Source organism: Papio anubis, chromosome 7 (assembly GCF_008728515.1).
Source record: "Papio anubis isolate 15944 chromosome 7, Panubis1.0, whole genome shotgun sequence".
NCBI classification, from domain to species: domain Eukaryota; kingdom Metazoa; phylum Chordata; class Mammalia; order Primates; family Cercopithecidae; genus Papio; species Papio anubis.
In genome coordinates this window covers 61,069,881-61,092,978 of record NC_044982.1, presented here as the reverse complement: position 1 = coordinate 61,092,978, position 23,098 = coordinate 61,069,881, and the positions used below count along the sequence as shown (strand labels likewise).

Sequence of the window (23,098 nt, the reverse complement as noted above, 5' to 3'; positions counted from 1 at the left end):
AAACTGCTGTTTTGAGACGAGCCTGTGGAAGAGTGAGGAGAGAAAGAATGAGACCAGTTAGGAGGCCACTGTAATGATCCAGACAAATTATGAGGAAAGTCTGGACTATAGTGATGCTGCAGAGGTCTCAGTTTGGGATATATTTTGGAGATACATTAATAGGATGTACTGACCCACACACTGATGTGGGTATGAGAGAAATGGAGAATTTAAGGATGCCTCCAAGAATTCTGGCTACTGATACATGGAAAGATGGGGAATACTATAGGTTTAAAAAATTTAAGGGAAAAGATCAGGTTTTAGATATATTAAGTTTGAAATGCCTACAGACATCCTAGTGGAGATGTCAAAAACGAATTGGGTACTAACGGGAGAGGTCCTGCTTTGAGATATAAAATTCGCATTCATCATCATATAAATTATATTTAAAGACTAAAAGGAATCAGCGTACCACAGAGTGTATTAAGAGCCCCAAGCTACCCCATTATTAGAAAAAAATGGAGAAATACACAAAGAAATTAAGAAGGAGCAGGCAGTGAGGCAGCACAGAAATTGGAATATGGTATTAGAGAAACTAAGTATTTCAAAAAGGTAAGAATGATTAACTCTGTTAAGTGTATACTGAATGTAGCAATGTGGAGGCCACTAGTGACTTTGATATGGGTTGTTTTGGTGAAGAACCGGGGAGGTTAAAGAGAGTTCAAGAAAAAAAAATGGAAGAAAATTCAAGAGAAATTAGATTTACAGAAGTAAATATAAACAAACTATATGAGTTGTTTTGCTACAAATGAGAACAATACTGGCTAAAAGGAGAAATGTGGTTAAAACAGAAATTTAAAAAAAAAAAAAGGAGAAGGGAGTGTTACTGGAATAACATCCTTGAGTAAAAGAGAAAATGAGAGCTAGTGTACAAATGGAGAGGCTGACAGACAGTAACGTGCTAGTTCATCCATAATAAAAGCCGGTGCTGATCCAAGCAGGTGAGTAGACGTGGTAAAGAAATATCCTTCTGATTGTTCCTCTTGCTCAGGTGCTCTGCCCTCTCCCCTACTTTGCCCACCTGAGAGAGAGTAATAAGGAGGTGGTATTGGAGATTTCTCAAAATATGAAGGAGTCATCAGGAAGGACAGGAGAGTGAATGAATTAGGGAAATATGGTAGGATACCAAGCAGCACCAAGAAACCACTAAGGGACTGTAACTTGTTGCTAGTAAACATAAATTTAGACTACTTGGATGTGTTTTTCTCCAATTATATTCAGCTGTGTGCAAGGCATAGGTAGAAAATCAGGTTACACCAGGACTGGGGTTGTGCCAGGTAGGTTCAACAAAGAGAGGAATTAGGGAGTTAAATTATATTCTTATAACATAATTCCTTATAAACAAGGAGTATTTCATTTGATATTTTAAAACTCACACAAATCAGGCGGGGCGCAGAGGCTCACGCCAGTAATCCCAGCACTTTGGGAGGCTGAGGTGGGTGGATCACCTGAGGTCACAAATTCAAGACCAGCCTGGCCAACATGGTGACACTGTCTCAGAAATCAGCTGGGCGTTGTGGCACATGCCTGTGGTCCCAGCTACTCAGGAGGCTGAGGCACAAGTAATCGCTTGAACTCAGGAGGTGGAGGTTGCAGTGAGCTGAGATCATGCCACTACACTCCAGCCTGGGCAACGGAGCAAGACTCCAAAAAAAAAAAAAATTCCCAACTCTTAACACTCTGTGTCCATTCCCTGGGGGTGTATGTGGATCCCGTGCATGAAAAGGACTGGCCACAGGAAACCACGGGTGTTGTTGCAGGCTTATTTATCCACAGCTACCTGCAGTTGCTATTGCATCATTTTTTTGTGCCATGTTGGAAGTGGTCATGCACAGCACCAGCCTGGTGAAACCCCGTCTCTACTAAAAATACAAAAATTAGTTGGGCGTGGTGGCAGAACCTGTAGTCCCAGCTACTCAGGAGGCTGAGGCAGAACAATCACACTTGAATCCCAGAGGTGGAGGTTGCAGTGAGCCGAGATGGCGCCACTGCACTCCAGCCTGGGAGACAGAGCAAGACTCCATCTCCCAAAAAAAAAAAAAAATCACATAACTTATTAGAAATTGTCAAGAAGAGTGATAAAAATCAGAAAAAATTACCAATTTTATACAAGTTTTACATATTAGTTAATTTTTAGTTTTGATTTATTCATAATTATAAAATACCTAATTAAAAAGTTAAAAAATGTGTATTACTGTAAGAAACATGATTAACTGCTTTACTTCTTAAAATAACTTATCAATAATGACAGTCATTTACCTGCTTCTTTCATGGAAATTTGGTCTATCATGCCTTTTAATATATAAATGTTGCCTGATATAGTCCTAAGTTTGTTGTGCTCAATCCGCTCTATAATCACATTACTGTGCCAATATATGTTAGTGATATCTCTAGGAAAAAAAATAGTTTTGATAAGGTCAAATATTCATACAGAAATTTCTAACAGAAAATAATTTTACACTCTAGCTACAGCAACACTAACAATGTTGTTAGTCTAATTACAAAATATTTGAGGGCCAAACATTAAAGCAGAACTCAACTGCTTAGCTATTGTAATCCCAATACTGTAACAAAAAAACTATACTGTGGCCAAACCATGTCCCTTCTATAAAATATTATTAGTAAGGGAGCAGAGGCCTTGTCTCAGTATCTGATGCTGGCAATAAATACTTGCAGCTTCAGCTTAACTGATGCTAAGCTTCCAAAGGATGATCTCCCTGTCCTTCTCCTTCAGGGTCTATACTGTGTTAGTTTTTATGCAGAAAAGTAGATTGGATCCAGCTAATCTGGTGTTTCTTCACCCTCGCTATACAGCCAAATGTTTTTACCTTTCATTTTGGAAGGTACCAAAAGAGGTTTAAGTGAGGAAAAAAGAAATTACCGTATCAAATCACTGACCCATAAATCTATTCTTCATATTTCTTTAAAGAATAAATATGAAATAGAAAAAAATATGAAGATGTATTAGATAAATGATGAATACTGTCCCATTCATCAGGTAACTGATAATAATAACATACTAATGATAAGCATGATGAATAAGGAAATCAAGTTACTTTTCTTTGGTCAACTAGGATTAAACTCATATATTATACCTTAATACAGTATTACTTCTCTTCAATTCTTTTTTGCTTTAATTACTTATTTAAGAAACATTTAAATAACATTCTAAAAGCACTGTTCTCTAGCCTTTCATTTAATCCTCAGCACAACTAACAAGGTAAGTAATACAATTATCCACATTGTACAGATGAAGAAACAGACTGACGGGATAAATAACTTGCCCAGGTAATACAGATAGTAGGCAGCAGCAATGGAATTCCAACAAAGGCAATCTACACTGCATCTTTAATAGTAAGGAAATGTGCACAAAGCAGACAGATAAAGAATGGACAATACAGATTTTATACATTCAACTTATAAACTTACATAAGTACCTTAAACAGTTATAATTTTTTTTTTTTTTTTTTTGAGACAGAGTCTCGCTCTGTCACCCAGGCTGGAGAACAGTTATTACATTTCATTACAAATATTTGTAGCACTAAGAAACTGGCCTTGAAGAATAGGAAATGGTGCTAATAGAGTAGCAGAATTAGGTAAAGCCCACTTACCTGGTGATGCTCTCACTTTAGGGAGAACCAGAAAGTGCCAATGATTACTTAATATGTAGCTGTATGGCAAAGTTTTAAGTAATTTTGATTCCTTTTCTGGATCAGTAATTTATATCTGGTTGTCCCAATTTAGATGTAAGAATCTGGACTGAAATGCATGTAGTAAATATTAACTGATCATATATAATTAAGCAGATAATACCAGTCCACTTATTAGCACCTCAGAAAAAAAAAAGCACTATACAAATTAACACTGTCACTATTTTAAAAATAACTTGAGTAAACATGCAAAAACAAAAAGCTGGTAGCAATCAACACGGCTAGGAACTGCACAGTAATTTTACTTTTTTGCCTTCAGTTCATAACCTTGTTAGGTCATTGTTTTATGGAGGATGCTATTTCTCATGCATCACCTCTTATAAGTGCTTACACATAACTAAAGTTTTACTAAAAGAATACTGAAATAGTATACTTACATCAATTTTCCTTCTACACATACAGCAGTATTATTATTGATGCTTTTAATCATCCATTCCTGTAGCTGAACTACCTAATCAGGTATAAAACAAAGAACATATTTCCTCATTACTTGCAGCACGAGCATTACAAAATTAACTTACAGTAAAAGAAAAAACTTGTCTAAGTAATCCAAATATTCCTTAGTGCCATCGATGTAAGATTCACATTCTATTCTAAATAGCAATAGGTAAAATTCTTGTATACAATGAAACAGAAAAGAATGAATTCAGGTTATACTGCATTTGTTCTACAATCAAGAAGCAATTATACTTCAAATATTCTATTATCAAATTTCAACTGGTAGGGAAAAAAAATCATGTAAAATTCCAAGGTACAGATTAAAACACCAAGTCCTGCAAAAAGTCCAATAACTTGGAGTGAAAAGCAGTCAGTTATGTTTTGTCCTTAAAAAATTAGAGGGTGTTTTTTTTTTTTTTTTTTTTTTTTTAAAGTTTAGACCTGTATTCCAATTTTCTACAAACTAAAAAGGTGACTGCTGGTAATCTAGATTTAACAGCATTTTATTCCAAAGTAAACATCTGAATAGCTCAGAGAACTCCTTATTACCTTACTACAAGTAAAATATCATTCTAATGGAACACATTTTATGATAATCTATGCAAAAAAATTACTGTATATACATTTCATAAAATTTAAAATTGAACTACTTTTGATGAGAAAAAAGTCAAAATTTATGGAATAATTTGAGTAGCAATTTATTATATATAAAGTTACACATTTACAAATAAAAACAAATTCTCTAGCTGTAGTTTTATACTGAATCAGGAAAAAACGTAATGGGACAGTCTTTGTTACGGCACATGTCAATTATGTCCATTTAAAAAATTATAAATGACGGCTGGGGACAGTTGCTTAAACCTGTAATCTCGGAACTTTGGCAGGCCAAGTCGGGAGGAACGTTTGACCCTAGCAATTCAAGACCAGCCTGGGCAACATAGTAAGATTCCACAAAAAATTTAAAAAATTAGCTGGGTGTGGTGATACACATCTATAGTCCCAGCTACTGGAGAGGCAGAGGTGGGAAGATCACTTGAGCCTCGGCTGCAGTGAGCCTCAACAGATGACAGAACAAGACCCTCAAGAAGCAAATACATCAAAATAAAAAATTGTAAGTAGGATGGTTTATAAGCTGTGGGTCTCAGTAGTAATGGCGAGGGGATCCACCATCTTGTCTTACCCTCACCCAAGACACAGATATGGCTTCTGCTTTTAAGCCCCTTTTAAATGTTTCTTTCTGAAAAAAGTAAAAAATTATAGGTAGGACTTGGGGAAGCAGCAGTAAATACTACTCTCTTTTTACCTTCTCCCACATTTGGAACTACCTGAGATATATCAACGCACCAGTCAGATGGAGATAATAATCCTGTACCATACTATTATACAGCTTATATACTGCTTATATATCAAAATGTTCATTCATTATTCATTCAACAAATATTTGTTGAGTTCTACACAATGTTTTAGATAATGGAGATTCAGTGAGAAACTAAACAGCTGCCTCTCTTAGGTTCAACATTCTTGTGTGTGTGTTAAGGTAGGGGGTGGAGGCAAGCAGGATAATGGCATCTAAACAAATATGAAAATGTCAGGTGGTGATAATTACTATGAAAAATAAATATAAGGTATTAGATAAATGAGGTGCTTTTTAAGACAAAACAGTTAGAGAATGTCTAGGAAGAGGGAACTGAATAAAGTGAGGAATGAGTCACATGGATATCAGCAAGAAGATTCTTCTAAGCACAGAGAGTTAGCGCAAAGACCCAGGCAGGCAGCATGGAAGGCATAATATGAAAGGAGTAAGTGAGAGGGAATAAGTGGTGAGGTTGGAGATCTCCAGGATTAACTAAGTACAGCTCCATAAACCATGGTAAAGGCTTAGTGTTTTCTATTGAGATGACAAGTTACTGGAGGATTCTGAACAGAATGGCATTTGATATTTTAAGGGACTGCTGGGTAGAGATGAGACTATATTAAGATTTTAGCTTCTGTCTGGAAAAAGGAGAAAAAGGAGAAAAGCAATACTGGAAGCAGGGAGACCACTAGGCTATGACAGTCATCCCTGGACTAGGAGGTAGTGGTTGAACAGCAAGAAGAGGCCACATTCAGGAGAGTAGAGTCAATGGGATTTCCTCATGGTTTGGATGTGGAGCATCAGAGAAAAACAAGAGTCCAAGATGAATCTAAAATTTTGCCTAAATACTGGGGCCAAAAGTATTACAATTGGTACCAATACAGGACAATGGAGAAGGTACGGTAAAGAAATCAAGAATGAGAATCTCACGTTTTCTCACATTTCAAATTTGAGATGCCTATCTGATATCAATAGAAAAGTCATACAGACAACTGCACATGAGTGTAGAGTTGAGAAGAATATTCTGTGCTGGAAACATATTGGAGAGCTATCAGCATAGAGATGGAATTTAAAACTATGACACTGGAAATACAGCCTAGAGAGTGTGTGTAGGTAGAGAAACATTTCTAGGGCTGATTTGCAGTAATTCCAACATTTTTAGGACTGATTCTGGGGAAAGGAAGAGGAAATAGCAAAGGGGACTGAGAAGGGATGGCCAGCAATGTAGTAGAAAATCAGGAAAGATCCTGGAATACAAAATATAAAGCATCACACTTCTTTAGAAAGACATTTTGGGGCCAGGCGTGGTGGCTCATGCCTGTAATCCCAACACTTTGGGAGGTCAAGGCGGGTGGATTACCTGAGGTCAGGAGTTTGAGACCAGCCTGGCCAACATGGTAAAACTCCCTCTCTACCCAAAATACAAAAAGTAGCTGGGCTTGGTGGTGGGCACCTGTCATCCCAGCTACTTGGGAGGCTGAGGCAGGAGAATCACTTGAACTCGGGAGGTGGAGGCTGCAGTCAGCTGAGATTGCACTACTGCACTCTAGTCTGGGCAACAGAGCAAGACTCCATCTCAAAAAAAAAAAAAAAAAAAGACACTTTGGGAGCCAAGGCGGGCAGATCACGAGGTCAGGAGATCGAGATCATCCTGACCAACATGGTGAAACCCCATCTCTACTAAAAATACAAGAAATTAGCTGGGTGTGGTGGTGCGTGCCTGTAGTCCCAGCTACTCGGGAGGCTGAGGCAGGAGAATCACTTAAACCCTGGAGACAGAGTTTGCAGTGAGCCAACATCACGCCACCGTACTCCAGCCTGGCAACAGAGCAAGACTCCATCTCAAAAAAAAAAAAAAAAAAGACATAATAAGATGCCTGTAATCATTAACACTTTGGGAAACTGAGGCAGGCGGATCACGTGAGGAGTTTGAGACCAGCCTGGCCAACGTGGTGAAAACCCGTCTCTACTAAAAAGAGAAATTAGCAGGATGTGGTGTGGCGAGTGCCTCTAATCTCAGCTACTCCAGAGGCTGAGGCAGAATCACTTGAACCCCAGAGGCAGAAGTTATAGTGAGCCAAGATCGCACCACTGCACTCCAGCCTGGGTGACAAGAGCAAGACTGTCTCAAAAAAAAGAAAACAAAAAAAAAGAAATAAGAATCTGTCACTGGATTTGGTGTTATGGAGATGACTGCTGAACTTGGAAAGGGCAATATTCATAAAATAGTGGATATTTTATGAATAGTCTAAGGTGAAACCTGTTCAAGGGGGAATGGAGAACTTAAAACCACATACCTCTTTCAAAATATCTTGCTATATAAAGGGAAACAAAAAATAGTGTAGCAGCTGGAGTTGGACAGGGGATAAAGGAAAGATGGGTCTTTGCATGTTTTTAAAAAATGCAGGCCATGTTTCAACATGTTCATATGTTAATGAGCATAATCCAGGAAAAAAAAATTGATGGGGCAATTGAAAGGGCAATGTCCTTACCACCTAAGGTAAAAGGAAATGAATGGGCTCTGAAAAGGAGCATAAATTGTTCATCCATTTTAATAGGAGGGAAAAAGCAGAGTATGTGAAAACAGCAGCAGGTAGATTTTCCGATGGGATTATTATGAAGTTCTCAATGAAATGGGAATGAGAAGATCTGGAGGTTTTAGGAGAGAAAAGGTGAGTTACTCTTCCAGGAAAGTCAGAGAGTAGATTGACAAGTGAAATGTACCAGGACTAATGGGGCAATACTGACAGCCCATTTAAGGTTTGTTGTCAAATTTAAAATGAGATAAGCCAATATGGTTGTGTGTTTTGCCCTAGCCACTTCCAGCTGTCAGGTACAGGACCGTACAGTTAAATTTAACCAGGGCTGGCATTTAGCCAGAGGAGGACAAACGGGGAAAAAAGAGAGTTGAGACTTAAAACCTCTAATAGTTATAGTGATGGACTAGCGAAATGAGGACATGAGAGTTGATGGATGAACGCTGTCTTAGAGGGGTCAGAGTATTGACGGTGAAGGGTAGGGGAACAGTACTAGAGGGGAATGATCTCAACTACAGGAGTTGGCAGTGAGAGAGTGGCATGTTTGAAAAATTCAGTGCATGTTTATTTGGTAATGAGAAGCAATGGAAATGTATATGGTAGAGGGTAAAGGTAGGAGAAAGGTCACTGACTATCAAAAAAAGATAGTTGGATGGATCATCTAAACGAGTGTAGATGTAACCGGAGATTATGACAGAAGTAGTAGAGGGAAAACTAACAGGTGTCAAATACTTAGAAATGCAAGGTCATGACTAGGAGGTTGTGTTACAGATGAATACAACTGGTAAAGTCTTACGGCACGTGCTTCAAAGAAGCTTTAGAGAGAAGGAAGAAAAAACTGCCTGAAGTAGCAATGAGGAGCAACAGAGCTACACCTTATGTCATCTCTAGGTCCAGTGGAATGTGGGATATGAGAGAAAAAGGAGCCACCACTTGAGTGAGTTGTTTGTAGAAGCCACATTTTAGTTAGAGCAGTGTAAGGAATCTTCATAGAAGACTGGCAGTAAAACATTTTGCTGATGACATAACTGGAGTTCAAAAGGACACAATGTAAGGTATGGAGAGTTAGGTATGAGTGAGAAATTGAGACAGAATTAGTGGAAGTACAGAATTAAATAGGGATAAGAGTTTTGGAAAGCTTGGACTTCTTGTGGTAACTGAGATAAATAGCACTATACAGATGATTAAATTAGTACTGTGGGGCCTCTTAGAACAGTTTGTCTTCAAACTTTTTTGCTTAACCCATCTCACATATTTTTAACTCAACATCTAAAATTTCTCATTAAAAGTTTTAAATATTTTCAGACCAGGCATGGTGACTCACACCTGCAATCCTAGCACTTTGGGAGGCTGAGGCGGGCAGACTGCCTGAGCTCAGGGGTTCAGATCAGCCTGGGCAACACGGTGAAATCCCGTCTCTACTAAAATACAAAAAAAAAAAAAAAACCATTTAGCCGGGCATGGAAGCATGCGCCTGTAGTCCCAGCTACTCAGGAGGCTGAGGCAGGAGATTTGCATGAACCTGGAAGGCGGAGGTTGCAGTGAGCTGAGATTGCGCCACCACGCTCCAGCCTGGGAGACAGAGTGAGACTCCAAAATAAATAAAATAAATAAATAAGTAAATAGATAAAGTTTACATATTTTCAAATAATGGGATTTCTAGTGAATATATTGAGATATAAAACCATAACCGGTATGTCACTCTTTAAAATTTAGATGGCTACAAGGGAGGCTTAAGTGGGAGGATTGCTTGAACCCAAGAGGCCAGCCTGGGCAACAGAGTAAGGCCTCATCTAAAAAATTATTAATTAAAATTTAGATGGAATTTATACACCATCTCAATTTGATAACCACCACCATACATTTAAGAATTAATGGCTAGACGCCGTGGCTCATGCTTCTAATCCTGGCACTTTGGGAGGCCAAGGCGAGAGGACCACTTGAGGTCAGGAGTTAGAGACCAGCCTGGCCAGCATGGTGAAACCCCGCCTCTACTAAAACACAAAAATTAGCTGGGCATGGTGGCAGGTGCCTGTAATCCCAGCTACTCAGGAGGGTGAGGTAGGAGAATCGCTTGAACCCAGGAAGTGGAGGTTGCAGTCAGCCAAGATTGTGCCATTGTGCTCCAGCCTGGGTGACAGAAGACTCCTGCTCAAAAATAAATAAATAATTAATGGGCAAACCTTTAACAATTGGAAATTTTACACTGCATCTTCCTCCTTAAGCTTGTATTTCCATTCCACTTCCTTCAGAGAATTTGTCCTAAGGTAACAGTTCAATGCTCTGAAGTCTTTTATTGATTACTCTATTAAATTTAGGAAAAATTCTCAAATCTTCAGATGCTACAGTTCCTTTCTATCTTAATTGATCTAACTATTTTAGTAGTACCGTATCAGAAAAAAAGAGTAGGAATGAATTCAATGTTCATCACCAAAGGGAACAGGTAAATTATTGAAGACTACACAATTAGTAATAGAGCAAGATAAGACTTAACACGTGGCTCTTCTTACATTCAACTCACTGTTCTTTTCACTATGTCACTCTGTCACTGCAGTAAATAATAAAATATGATAACGAAGACACTGTTAATAATGAAGCATACAGGTTCAAATCCTAGCTAGAAAAAAAAAAAAAAATAATGAGAGAACATTAAAAGCTCAAGCTCTTGAAGAATGGGGCAAAAATAGAAATAAATATCTGTCTTAAAAGTTTTCCCACCTGATTTTTCTTAACTCCATTTGTAACAGTTTGAAATATTCTTGGAGAAAGCTTTGAAACATTTCTTTTTGACCTCCGAGGTATTGTTATATGAAGTCTTGGTGTTGCAAGTACAATTTTACAGGTATCTTCTGTGGAACCTGGAAGACCTGTCTCCCCAGGCACTGTTTTGTCATTTCCTTCCTTAACTTCCTGCTGTGAAGTCCCTTCTGTTGTCCTCTCACTATCAGAAACCATTAACAGACTGCCATTTTTAATAGGAACACAATTAGTACCAAGAGTCTCAGCATTAGTATTTTGAAATCGTTCATCAGCAGAATCAATGCCTTCTAAAACAAACATGTCCTTTTTGGACCCAGTGGTTGCAACTACATTCTCCTTTGAGTGAAGAATTTGTTTAGCCAACTGAGCTCTAGTTAATCTCTTGCTTGGGGCTTCTGTAGCCAAAAAATTTTCCTGTTCTTGGTTCCGAGTTGGAAGTTCTGCAAAAAATACAAAACAAAACAAAACAAAACAAAAAAATTATATAAGGATCATAGGAAACTAAGAGATAAATTTAGGTTAGGAATGTTCCACCCTCCTGCCCAGTCTTTCTGAGTGTCTCTTTTACGATTCAAGCTTTTGTCTACAGCCAAAGTTTAATGCCCACACAAGGAAAATAATTACCTAGAACATTTAACTATATATTTAAGTAACAAACTAAAAACAAACCAAAAATAGTTTACCGTAAGTTAAATTGTGCAGTGGTGCTTTCTTTTCCTGCTGGCACTGAATCTTTTGTTTGACTGGGAGGAAAATATCATTATTTGATGATTCTAGAGGAACTCCTTGGACTGAGGCTAAGGTTTTATTTTTTAAAGAAAGAAGAAGTTGAATTGTATTAGTTACTAAGAAAAAAACATCTTTTAAAATTCTTGAAATACAGACACTTAGATTTAGTAATGATCAGATCAATATAGTACTTTCGCAATATATGACAGTTACATACATTTTTATATTTTTGGCTGTATTATCTTCTAATACCTTTACCCCATTCTCTATACCAACATTATGGTGAGGAAGAATTTTTTAAAACCTTCTCCAAGACACAATCTGCCAGCTCTAGACAAAAGTATTAGACTTAGAAACCTAGAGATCTGGAATTCTGGTGCTGCCACAAATTGGATATGTATATGTTAAGATTACAATATAAAGTTTCACCCAGTCTTGAAAATTCCGATTCTGTTTCTGGTTGCTGTGAATTTCTAAAGCATGAAAGACAGTCGACAGTCGAAGAGTTGTAACTTACTCCTTAAAAATTAAAATGTTGAGATGCAACAGCAGACTCAGCCATAATTTATATCCTTTAGACAATTTTTAGTAGGTCTTCAAACGCTCACAAGTTGTAGGTTTCTCAACTAGACAAATAAGAACTAATAGCACTGCTTACATTTTATTCTGCTTTACCTCCTAGGTCTTTAAAGTTTAATGTTTCTCGAATGTAGTTTCTTTCACACAAAAAGGGGATGATAATAGACTTAAAATTTGAGCCTGAGAAGAATTATCTTATATGTTTAATTTTAAATCTTATACTAGAAAAGACTGAGGCCGGGCGCGGTGGCTCAAGCCTGTAATCCCAGCACTTTGGGAGGCTGAGACGGGCGGATCACGAGGTCAGGAGATCGAGACCATCCTGGCTAACACGGTGAAACCCCGTCTCTACTTAAAATACAAAAAAATTAGCCGGGCGAGGTGGCGGCGCCTGTAGTCCCAGCTACTCGGGAGGCTGAGGCAGGAGAATGGCAAGAACCCGGGAGGCGGAGCTTGCAGTGAGCGGAGATCGCGCCACTGTACTCCAGCCTGGGTGACAGAGCGAGACTCCGTCTCAAAAAAAAAAAAAAAAAAAAAAAAAAAAAAAAAAAAAAAGAAAAGACTGGTAGTGACTGTGTTTTAATAAGTATGCCACTTTGGTCTCAGAAATCTTAACATAAAGATTTCATTATAACAACGTGTCACAAAAAGAAACAGTAAGTTTCTATATCTTTAACTCATTCTACTGGAAATGGCAAGGCAATTCAGTAGTAATTCAATCAAATGCAACAAGTTATATTTATCCACTTATGTGGGAGTCCGAAGTTCATGCAGACTCTCTAAAAGGTTTCTAAAACTATATACAAAATTTGTATTTGTATTTGTGTTTACATTTTCTGGGGGAAAGGGTCACCAGATTCTCAAAACACTCAGGTATTTCTTACTCTCAAATGCTACCTTATTATATTTGAACACTTTAATATGCATTATTTCATTTGCTTCTTCCTTTTCTCCCAGGCTATATGAGAAACAGATGACTGTAAGTCTCCCCACTTCTACCCCCAAATTTCCTTAGAAAACTCTGTGTTAGAATATGTCACTGTCTTGGAAATGCAACAGTATACCCACAACCTACTGTGTAGTGGTTTAGAGCACGGGCTTGCTAAGAGATACCTATATTCAATTATCAACTTATCACTTGTTACCTATGAGACATACAGCAAGCGGACTTACTCTCTTTATAATCCCCATTTATAGACCACTAATGGGTATCTACACATAGTGTTTGTTGAAAGGATTAAAAGAGATAATACAAGTAAAATCTCTTTCATTATCAACGACTGAAACTCATTAAAATCTCAATTTCAATTGTTGCAGTGTCATCTTTCCAGATCATTCTCTCAAATCCAGTGATTATCCAAACAAAATGTACACTTCACAATCCCTCATCTCCTTCAGATCCTTTGCCCTCATTAATCAGCTTAAATTTCATCGTGACTCCTTCACACACACCCTCCTTTGTCCTTCTGTCACTTCATTCTATTTGGCAAAACTACAACCCAGTTAAATACAGCTCCCTCCCTATTCTACACCAGCACCTTAGCAGCTAAACAGGGCCAAAGGAAAACTCACAGCCATATTTACTGGTTCCCTTTTAAATTCATGTCCACAAATCTTTTTTTTTTTTTTTTTTTGAGACGGAGTCTCGCTCTGTCACCCAGGCTGGAGTGCAGTGGCCGGATCTCAGCTCACTGCAAGCTCCGCCTCCCGGGTTTACGCCATTCTCCTGCCTCAGCCTCCCGAGTAGCTGGGACTACAGGCGCCCGCCACCTCGCCCGGCTAGTTTTCTGTATTTTTTAGTAGAGACGGGGTTTCACCGTGTCGGCCAGGATGGTCTCGATCTCCTGACCTCGTGATCCACCCGTCTCGGCCTCCCAAAGTGCTGGGATTACAGGCTTGAGCCACCGCGCCCGGCCCATGTCCACAAATCTTAAACAGATCTTCTGCGTTACCCAGGAAATCAAATTTAGGCCTCTCCCAAACTATTCAAACCGCTACCTCCTCAAACTTCAATACCTGTTTTCCATACTTGCTCAGCTGATGACTTTACTTCTTATTTTAAATTATTTGTGAAGTCATACAATAATAACCCACCAACATCTGTGTAAATGTCTTTCTTTTCTGTTAACAATTGGTCTGTTCGTGTTCTGGTCAAACCTCTAATGATGCATTGGATTATATTTCCTCTCAACTACTGAAGGGCATCATAATAGCAATTTCAATTTTTTTCTTCCTACTTCATTATTCCCAACAGCATATAAAAATGCTGCGTTTCACCAAGTATTAAAAATTATAAAACCTTAAACTACACTTGCCATTATTTCTTTGTAACCCTCAAAAAAAGGGCTGTTTATGTTCACCATTGTCAATTCCTCTTGTCACATTCTCTCTTGAACCCTTTCACGCAATGTTTTCGTTGCTACCATTCCACCAAAGCCGCCCTCCATCAAAGTCACCAATGACCTTCACATTGCTAAATCGAGCAGCAGAATCTCAGCCTACTTGACCAATTAGGAGCATCAGACAGCTGTCAACTCCCACCTTAAAGTACTTCATTCTCTTGGCTTTCACAGTATCACTCTCTTGGTTTTACTTCTTCCTCACCATCTTCTCAGTGGCCTTTCTACTCTTCTTTTTACCTTTTTTTTTTTTTTTTTTTTGAGCTGGAGTTTTGCTCTTGTTGTCCAAGCTGGAGAGCAATGGCATGATCTCAGCTCACCACAACCTCCGCCTCCTGGGTTCAAGGGACTCTCCTGCCTCGGCCTCCCAAGTAGCTGGGATTACAGGCATGCGCCACCACACCTGGCTAATTTTGTATTTTTAGTAGAGATGGGGTTTCTCCGTGTTGGTCTGGCGGTCTTGAAACCCCGACCTCAGGTGATTCTCCCGCCTCAGCCTCCCAAAGTGATGGGATTATGGGCGTGAGCCACCGTGCCCGGCCGGCCTTTCTAATCTTTCTTCTAACTTCCAAATGCTGGAGTACCCCAGGACCCAGATCTTGAATGTTTTCTTTCTATACTTACTCTTTGATGACCTCATCTAATCTCATTGCTTTTAAAATACCATTTAGGTGCTAATGATGCCCCAATGTACTTTTCTCACCTTGATCAATTCCTTAAATTCCAACTAGTTTTTTCCAACACCCTACCTAAATTTAAATTTTTAATAGAGATTATCAAAATTAACATAACAAAAATATTAGTTAATGAGCTCACACTCCATTCCTCCTTCAGTTTGTCCCATTTCAGTTAAATCACCCTCCTGGTTGCTTAGGCCACAACCAAAAACATAAAACAAAAAAACACCCTGGAGCTATCCTTTACATCTTTTTATTTTACATTCTACACCCAATCTATGAGCTAATCCTATCGGCTCTACCTTTAAAACACAGCCAGAGTCCAGCCATTTACTATCTGTACGTTTACTATCTGCACTACTAACACCTGAACCAAGCCAACACTGGCTGTCATCTGACTTACTGCAGTAACTATTTCAGAACAGCCAGAATGATATTTTAAAAACATAAGTCATTGTACACAATGGTTAATTAAAAAACAACAACAAAAACCTCGTAAGTTAGATCTTGTCATTCACATGCTCAAAACCCTCCAATGGCTTATTCTGCTCACAGTAAAAGCCAAAACTCTTACATTTACCTATAAAGCCCTTATATTATCTGACCCACTCTTATTTATGCCTTCCTCCTGAGCTCTATCTACTCGCTCCATGACACACTAACTTTATAGCTAATCCTGCAACATGTCAGGAATGCGATTTCAAGGCATTTGTAACAGCTGCCTAGATCATCCTTCCCCATTCCTCAAGATACCCGTATCTATCATCATATTCAATTTTGTGGGCTCAAATTCCCAAATTCAAATTATTGAAGCTTACTCTGACCACCCCACTGAAAATTAAATACCCCTCCAACTCTTCCCATTATCCGAATTCTGCTTTTTCTCTTTCCACTTTTCCTCTTCTACTATGCCATAAAAATTACTTATTTAATATGTTAATTATGTCTTTCCACCACATGAATGTAAGCTACACAAGGGCAAGGATTTTTGTCCATTTTGTTCACTGCTATATTCTGAATACCAAAAACAGTGTCTGAAACATTAAACACTTAAGACATTACAGCTTTTTAGCTAACACATAAAACTAACCTCTTAGTGAACTGTTATCTGACTGGAATGATTTGTTGTTTTCCTTTTCTTCACATAGGTAGGTATGCTGCAATTTTTTTTTTTCAACTCTGTTAGGAGTGAAGGTTTCATTATTTCCACTTTTCTGTGGTTCCAACAAACTACTGTTTCTTGGTGGCTGTTCTTGCTTGTCACGCAGTACTTTTTCTTTCATTCTTTGAAATATTTTTCCCGGTGATTCATAGTTTGCTTTATTTTTTAATCCATCCTTGTTGGGCTTTATAGCACTGATATCAAGAGAACTGTTAGAGGTAGTAGCCTCTGTTAGCATAGTTGATTGAAATATATTTTTATTGTTAAAAGTTGTCATTTTTAGGAACTGATTCTTTTTATGGCCATTCGATTTTAAAGAGGAGTTCTGATATTTCACCAAATCTTTTACAGGAGTAAGTGTACCTGAAGGAATGCTGTCAAAAAAGATTGCATCCATGGGTAGATTTCTCCTTTGAGAAGATGTCTCTGGAGGTAAGTAAATTCTTGAATGTTTCAAAGGTGTTGCAATCATCTTGACAAGGCAGTAGCAACCAAGTTCTTCTAACAGAAAATTCACTTAAGCACAATTTTCATATAGAACTTCAGAAGTGATCCACAGAAACCTGTAGTTCAATGTAAAATCAGTCTTTATCACGCTTTGGTGCAGAAAATGTTTAAAGTTTATTTGCTTTCCACAACATTATACTATTTAAAATGTTTAACTGATTCATAACAATACTAGATAATCTATAGCTCACAAATCAGACTAAGATTTTATTTTTATTAAAGTCTCCTTAACAAAAGAGCTGGGTGTGATGGTGCACACACTTGTAGTCCTAGCTACTTGGGAGGCTGAGTAGGGAGGATCACTTGAGCCTGGGAGGTCATGGCTGCAGGGAATCAATGATCGTGCCACTGCACTGCAGCCTGCGTGACAGAGCAAGACCTCGTCTCAAAATAAAAAAAAATAAAACAAAACAAAATGAAATAAAAGATACATGCAAATAGCAATACATTAGGTTACAAAAGATAAAGTTCCACAAATACAATTTTTCCTTTTAGGCAGTTATATTTTAAGGCAGCAACTACAATGATCTATTCTAATAAAAGCTAAAAAAAAAAAAAAATCAATTATTTAATAATACCCAATCCTGATTTTTTATGCTCTAGAGCATTTACATTTTAAGGTCTTAGCTGAAAAATCCTCAAATAAATGGTAAATTATTTTCATTCTGATTTCTTTTAATGTAGTGCTATTTAGAATTTTTAGCAGAAATACTGTACTTGAGTTTACATAGTTTCAGCCTTGTTTCTTTCTTTCTTGTTTTTTTTTGAGACGGAGTTTCCCTCTTGTTGCCCAGGCTGGAGTGCAATGGTGGGATTTCAGCTCACCACAACCTCCGCCTCCCAGGTTCCAGAAATTCTCCTGCCTCAGCCTCCCGAGTAGCTGGAATTGTACGTATGCACCACCACGCTTGGCTAATTTTGTATTTTTAGTAGAGACGGGGTTTCTCCATGATGGTCAGGCTGGTTGGTCTCAAACTCCTGAGTTCAGGTAATCCGCCTGTTTCGGCCTCGTAGAGTGCTGGGATTATAGGCGTGAGCTACTGCACCCGGCTGCAACTTGTTTCTTACGCATAAATTGTATTATTCACACCTAGAAATTAAGGTTCTAGGTAAGGAACCATATAGTTGCATTAACTAATATTTGGTAAATAAATAAAATATTTCAATCCAAGGACCCTGGAACTTACTAGTCTAGATTTACAGCATCTCTTATAGCTGAATTTATAACTATTCCAATTAGTTAACATCATATAAACACACAAAAAAAACCTATCACAGAAAATTCTAACATAGCCAGACCAAAAAATATCAAGTATCTTTATCTACAGCTACTTCTGTGAGAGATAAGCAATTAGTATACAAAGCATTATTTAATCCAATAATTTATGATAACAGAGAAAAAAAGAAGGAAAATATTCCTAAATTACAACAGTCAACAAAGAAGGCTATCTTGGGAGTCTGGAGCTCCTAAAAACCACTGTAATTCTTCCACAGAATATGAATCCTGCAAATACATATTAATGCATGCATGTATATGTTTATGATGTGCTAGTTCCAGGGGTTCTGTACTGGGAAGTTATAATATTAGCTGTTCACTTCATTTCTGTTTTATTTTTGGGACAGTGTCTCTGTCACCCAGGCTGGAGTACAGTGGTGTGCTCAGGGCTCCCTGCAACCTCGAAATCTGGGCTCAAGCAATCCTCCTACCTTCACCTCCAGAGTAGCTGGGACCACAAGTGTGTGCCACTGCATCTCTGCTATGTTTTCTTTTTTCTTTTTTTGCTTATTTGTTTTGTTTTTGAGAGGGAGTCTCGCTCTGTTGCCCAGGCTGGAGTGCGGTGATGTGATCTTGGCTCACTACAATCTCCACCATATGGGTTCAAACAATTCTCCTGTCTCAGCTTCCCAAGTAGCTGGGATCACAGGTGCATGCCACCACACCCAGCTGATTTTTGTATTTTCAGTAGGACGGGGTTTCACAATATTGGTCAGGCTGGTCTCTAACTCCTGACCTCAGGTGATCCACTTGCCTCAGCCTCCCGAAGTGCTGGGATTACAAGCATGAACCACCTGAGCTATGTTTTTTTTGCATTTTTTTATAGAGACAGGGTTTCCCCATGTTGTCCAGGCTGGTCTTGAACTCCTGGGCTCAAGTGATCCTCCTAATTCGGCCTCCCACAAGTGTTGGGAGTACAGGTGTGAGCCACCAAGTCTGGCTTAGCTGTTCATTTCAAAGAAAGGCAATAAAGCTATACAATCTCTCAAAATAAAAAATGAATAAACTTGGCTGAGCACAGTGGCTCACGCCTGTAATCCCAGCACTTTGGGAGGCCAAGGCAGGAGGATCACTTGAGGTCAGGAGTTCAAGACCAGCCTGGCCAACACAGTGAAACCCCGTTTTTACTAACAATGCAAAAATTAGCTGGATGTGGTGGCACATGCCTGTAGTCCCAGCTACTCAGGAGGCTGAGGCAGGAGAATCACTTGAACCCAGGAGACAGAGGTTGCAGTGAGCTGAGATCGTACCACCACTGCACTCCAGCCTGGGCGACAGAGTGAGACTCTGTCTCAAAATAATAATAATAATAATAATAACAACAACAACAACAACAATAAACTGGAAAACTGCAAAGCAAAACGGCAAAGAATGTTCAGGTTTACACAATCTAAATTCCTTAGAGCCTAATGAGATGCTAAACAGAAAGTAAAAACTGCAAATAAGCGAGCAGCACTGAAAACAGAACCAATCTGTAATGGACATGCAGAAATGTCTTCATTTAAAGTCAGATAATTGTGGTCACACTGAAAGGTTACAAGAAACAAACAGAGCTTACTGTTTCCTAATGTCCCTGCCCCCAATTCAGGCAAGTAGTAGGATAAAGGTGAGTAGCCAAGATTCTGAAAAATCCTCAAATTCCACTTCCCCTTCCAAAGACACAAAAAGTTGCTCTAGGAGACCTTTTTCCCATCGTGTGATAAATAGCAACTCAATATAAGCCAAAAAAAAAGCAGTCAGTATTTGCCAGTGGTTTGTTAAAGAGAGAATGCAGAGAAAAAAAATGATCTACAATTCCCTCTGACCACAGAGGCTTTGCGGAATAGATAAACAAGAACACCACTGGGTCTAGATAATCCATCCAGGACAGATCTGAAGCTCCATTTCCTTCCTAGTCAAAAGAGCAAAACAAAGAAATCAGCCTCTGATGAAACACAGACATTAGTGGAGATTTAATAACTGGCATCCCTCAAGTGGAGGAGAGAACAGCTTGTCCTGAAGCCAAGCATATTGACTAACAGATGGAGGTCAGCAACAAGAAATTGTTAGTTCCTCTCAGACTGGAGAAAGTATGTTTCCGTTTTCATTAACTGCTTAAAGTTGTTTGGAAAATCTAATCCTTAAAACTTATTCTAAAAACTGACAAATGCTGATGTACTGGGGGAAAAAAATTGTTTTCAACATAAAGACACAGGAATGGGAAAACCATTGGATGAAAGGGCTGGCCAGGATGGGCGTGGTGGCTCACAACTGTAATCCCAGCACTTTGGGAGGCCGAGGGGGGCAGACCACGAGGTCAGGAGATCCAGACCATCCTGGCTAACATGGTGAAACCCCGTCTCTACTAAAAATACAAAAAAATTAGCTGGGCATGGTGGCACGTGCCTGTAGTACCAGCTACTCGGGAGGCTGAGGCAGGAGAATGGTGTGAACCCGGGAGGCGAAGCTTGCAGTGAGCGGAGATCACACCACTGCACTCCAGCAAGACTCTGTCTCAAAAAAAAAAAAAAAAAAAAAAGTCTGGCCGTAAGCATTTATAGTACAGTGATGCACTGCATAATGACATCAAACCACATATACAGTGGTCCCATAAAATTGTTTTGGTGTACCTTTTTTTTAAAAAATTTATTTTTACTGTACCTTTTGTATATTTTGGTATGTTTAGATACAGAAATACTTATCATTGTGTTACAACTGCCAACAATATTCAGTAAAGTAACATGCTGTACAGGTTTGAAGCCTAGAAGCAATAGGTTATAACATATAGCCTGGGTTTTTATAAGTACACTCTATGATACTGGCACAATGACAAAAATTTCCTGAGAATGTATTTCTCAGAACATATGACAGTCAGTTACAAGTGACACATATAAACACAGAACTGAAGCTAAACAATTATGTATATGATCCTGAATATAACTCCTCCTCCTCCTCCCAAAAAGACATGGAAACTTCTTGTAAGAATTTACTGTAGTGGTAGCAGTAATAACTATTACTATGGAATGGGTCAAAAATCCCAGAGCACACTAACCAAAACTGGGACATAGAATTAGGGGAAAAATAGAATTTTAAGTTAACAGGCAAATTATACACTTGAAAAAAAATACTCAGCACATATGACAAAGGGCTAATTTACATAACATTCAAAGAGACCTAATAAATCAACTTTAAAAAATGTACAAAACAGAAAACGGTCACGGGACATGAAATGCAATTAATAGAATACAAAAAGGCCAACAAACGAGTCAAGTGACATCTAATTTTACTCATAAATGGAAATGCAAACTAAAACAGTGATTTTTTTTCATATCACATTGGTAAAGATTAATTTCAAAATGCAAGTCTGCATACTATTGACTTGGGAATTCCACTTCTAACTTGTTTTTTCCTATAGAAACATCTGCATAAGAATGCAAATATATATGTATCATAATAGCCGTTATTTACTGAATATTTACATGCCAGTCACTATATAATCTAACAGCAACTCGAAAGAGTTAAGTACTGTTATTACTCCAAATTTGAAAAAAGAGAAATTAAGGTATAAGGTGGTTAAGTAACCTGACCAAGGTCACTCGACAGTGAGAAAGAGGATCCGATTCTACCCGACTCCATAGCTTAAGTTCTTTACCAAAAGGCAACATAGTCTACACAGCCACTAAACAGGGAAGTTCATGCTGCAGTACCTGCAGCATAAAATGAAATTAAACAACCCAGATGTCTACCAATAAAGGACAAAATAAATTCCACCACACCCATACAATTTACTCTATGTATTTAATAAATATATATATATGTATTTACACGGAAAAGCGTCCAAGAAATATTAAATTGAAAAAGAAAGTAACAACATATAATTGCATTTGTGTAAAAAAAAAAAAAATTAAATAAATAAATAAAACACAAACAAGCATAGAGAAAAACTCTGGAAGCAGTGAACCAAATTGTAAACAGTGTTTATCTTCGAAGGGCAGGATGAAGCGGCCTACCATTTTCTTGAACTCCTGAGCTCAAAGATCACCCGCCTCGACCTCCCAAAGTGCTGGGATCACAGGCGTGAGCCACCGCGCCCGACCATTTTCTAAATAATTTTACTAACATCTAAAGCTGTTTGCAACAAGCATGCAATTTAACCAGAACAAAACATAAGCTGAATGATCAATTGCTTCTATAGCCCTGTGGTTCCTGGGGTCCCAAGGGGAAGAGTTGGGTACTGACGCATATAATTTTCCCACTTGGTATTCTTAAAAAAAAAAAAAAAAAAAAGAAGAAGTTATTTTAGAACAAAGACCTAGAACGCTTACCATCGAAATAAATCTGAGCAATCGTGTTCTACTCTCTTAAGTACAGTAGACACAAAACAAGTGAACATCGAGTGCGAAGCTGTAAAATCAGTACCAAAGCCAGAAATCTACAAATAAATAAATAAATAAACTGCGTGAGCCTACATGTTTAAAGGGCAGGACGCCCACCATCGGCGGGGACCCGCGGCAGGAGGCTAGCGGAGGGCGCGGGAGGACGTACCTTGGGTGAAGGGCCTGGCAGGGAAAGACTGCCGCAGTCCCGGCTCGGCTCCGCGCGGAGGGAGGGCCGGACGCCGCCCGGCTCGCGCCTCAGGCCCACGGTGGCCCCTGCCCACGGTGGCCCCTGCCCGCGGCGGCCGGGCACCAAGCGACGCTTACCCCCTCCGCGAGATACTCTCACACAACACGTCCGCAATTCAAATTTGAAGAGCCCGCCCTCCAGCCGGCCTGGGATTGGCACTCTCGGGAATTGCGCCACCGTGCGTCTCACAGGGACGCTAGAAAACTGCAGGCGGCCTCCGCACGCCGTGGACGGTAGTGTATCCACAAAAAGTAGGCGACCCTAAGCTGTTACAGGCAGGGGGCGAGATCCTCTAGTTTTCCTCAAAGTTCGTTTCGTCTTCGCAG

General features: G+C 38.9%; 1 protein-coding gene across 4 annotated transcripts in view; it reads right to left on the bottom strand.

Annotated features, from left to right (window-relative positions):
* The window catches only part of MIS18BP1 (MIS18 binding protein 1), a 55,961-nt gene extending 32,891 nt beyond the window's left edge, over nt 1-23,070 (bottom strand). Inside the window, exons 1-7 of one of the 4 annotated variants that reach the window (XM_009211475.3) lie at nt 22,692-22,949; nt 22,472-22,578; nt 16,313-16,947; nt 11,522-11,635; nt 10,797-11,278; nt 4,127-4,200; nt 2,299-2,429 (exon numbers count right to left, since the gene is read on the bottom strand). In XM_009211475.3, the coding sequence (XP_009209739.2) occupies nt 2,299-2,429; nt 4,127-4,200; nt 10,797-11,278; nt 11,522-11,635; nt 16,313-16,856 (1,345 nt within the window). In that variant the 5' untranslated portion in view covers nt 16,857-16,947; nt 22,472-22,578; nt 22,692-22,949. Of the gene's footprint in view, nt 1-2,298; nt 2,430-4,126; nt 4,201-10,796; nt 11,279-11,521; nt 11,636-16,312; nt 16,948-22,471; nt 22,579-22,691 lie in introns of those variants that run through there. The other 3 variants (XM_003901748.5, XM_021941175.2, XM_021941174.2) reach the window with 3 other exon arrangements.
* Nucleotides 23,071-23,098: the final 28 nt, after the last annotated feature.